We start from the raw sequence: 1,122 nt of genomic DNA on the forward strand, positions 1-1,122 counted from the left end.
ACATCACAGGCTAATTTTCATTTTTGGGTGAACTAACCCTTTAACGTGAAAGTTTACATTTGGCGAGACACTCCAAATGTTTGCCTCACCTTGTCTGAAAGATTGTACATGAATCTTGCCAAGGACTCAGCAACTATAACGGTGTTCCGCTTGAGTTTTCTGATGTCAACCTGTGCCCTGAATATACAGAAATGAGAAGATGCGGTGCATCTATCATTTAAAATGTGTTCTGAAATGTCTGCTATAACAGAGCTGCATTGGATAGAACACTTAATTCACACTTGTTTTTAAGGATTAAAGAAGTTTTAAAGGTATGGAAGGATATTCGTTATGGAATGGAACTGGAAAATATACATATAACTCGACAGATATCACTAAATTAGTTAAAAAAAGTGACTGTAGACCACACTCTGAATCTTTGTTCAGCCAGTCAGAAGATTTTGATGCTCTTTCCACCAGTCAAACATTTTACACATTCAAAAGGCAGCCATTAAATGTGAAGCAGGATGCTAAGTTCAAGCAGGTTATTCAAGTTTACACCATATTTAGCTTCAAGCAGGTTTCAGTTGTTAATTTATCATGCAAGAATGCTATTCTTATATCTTGGTGGGATGGAGTGGCTAATTCATTGACTACATCTGACAGAAGTTCCAGAATGGAATTTTCTAAACTTTTGAAAAAATTTCTCACATGGTGTCCAGTATTGATCCTCTTAGCTCTGATTTAGGGTTCTCAATGTGCGACAGAGTGAATCCTGGGATACGTTTCATTCCATAGCGCTCGTGCTCCCAAGCCAAGGTGGCCTCCTGCAGGTTGATCTTCTTATGGACAGTTCCAAATCTCATCCAGGGGAACCTGGCAGAGATGATCTGAAAACACAGAAAAGAAAAAAATGTACAAGAGGGTCAAAACAGTATTTTCATAGAACATCGGCTGAATACAACTCTGCAATTCAACCTAACCTGCTCCAGCTGCTGAATAAAGCTGTACTGAGGTGTTCCAGGCTTAGGTGGTCGTGAAATATGTAAGAAAAGCTCGTCTCCAGTGCCAAGAGAGTCCAGACATAGAACAAATGCCACGTTGTCATGCAAAAGGCTGGATTCTGCAAAGAGAGATCCAGAC

General features: G+C 39.7%; 1 protein-coding gene across 1 annotated transcript in view; it reads right to left on the reverse strand.

The window, feature by feature from the left end:
• The window catches only part of LOC107579127 (nicalin-1-like), a gene marked incomplete at both ends in the record, with an annotated part of 2,677 nt that extends 1,575 nt beyond the window's left edge, over window positions 1-1,102 (reverse strand). Inside the window, 3 exons of the mRNA XM_016264992.1 lie at window positions 90-177; window positions 691-869; window positions 963-1,102. Of these exons, the coding sequence (XP_016120478.1) occupies window positions 90-177; window positions 691-869; window positions 963-1,102 (407 nt within the window). The remainder of the gene's footprint in view (window positions 1-89; window positions 178-690; window positions 870-962) is intronic.
• Window positions 1,103-1,122: the final 20 nt, after the last annotated feature.

Source organism: Sinocyclocheilus grahami, unplaced genomic scaffold, assembly GCF_001515645.1.
Source record: "Sinocyclocheilus grahami isolate Dianchi unplaced genomic scaffold, SAMN03320097.WGS_v1.1 scaffold14438.1, whole genome shotgun sequence".
NCBI classification, from domain to species: Eukaryota; Metazoa; Chordata; class Actinopteri; order Cypriniformes; family Cyprinidae; genus Sinocyclocheilus; species Sinocyclocheilus grahami.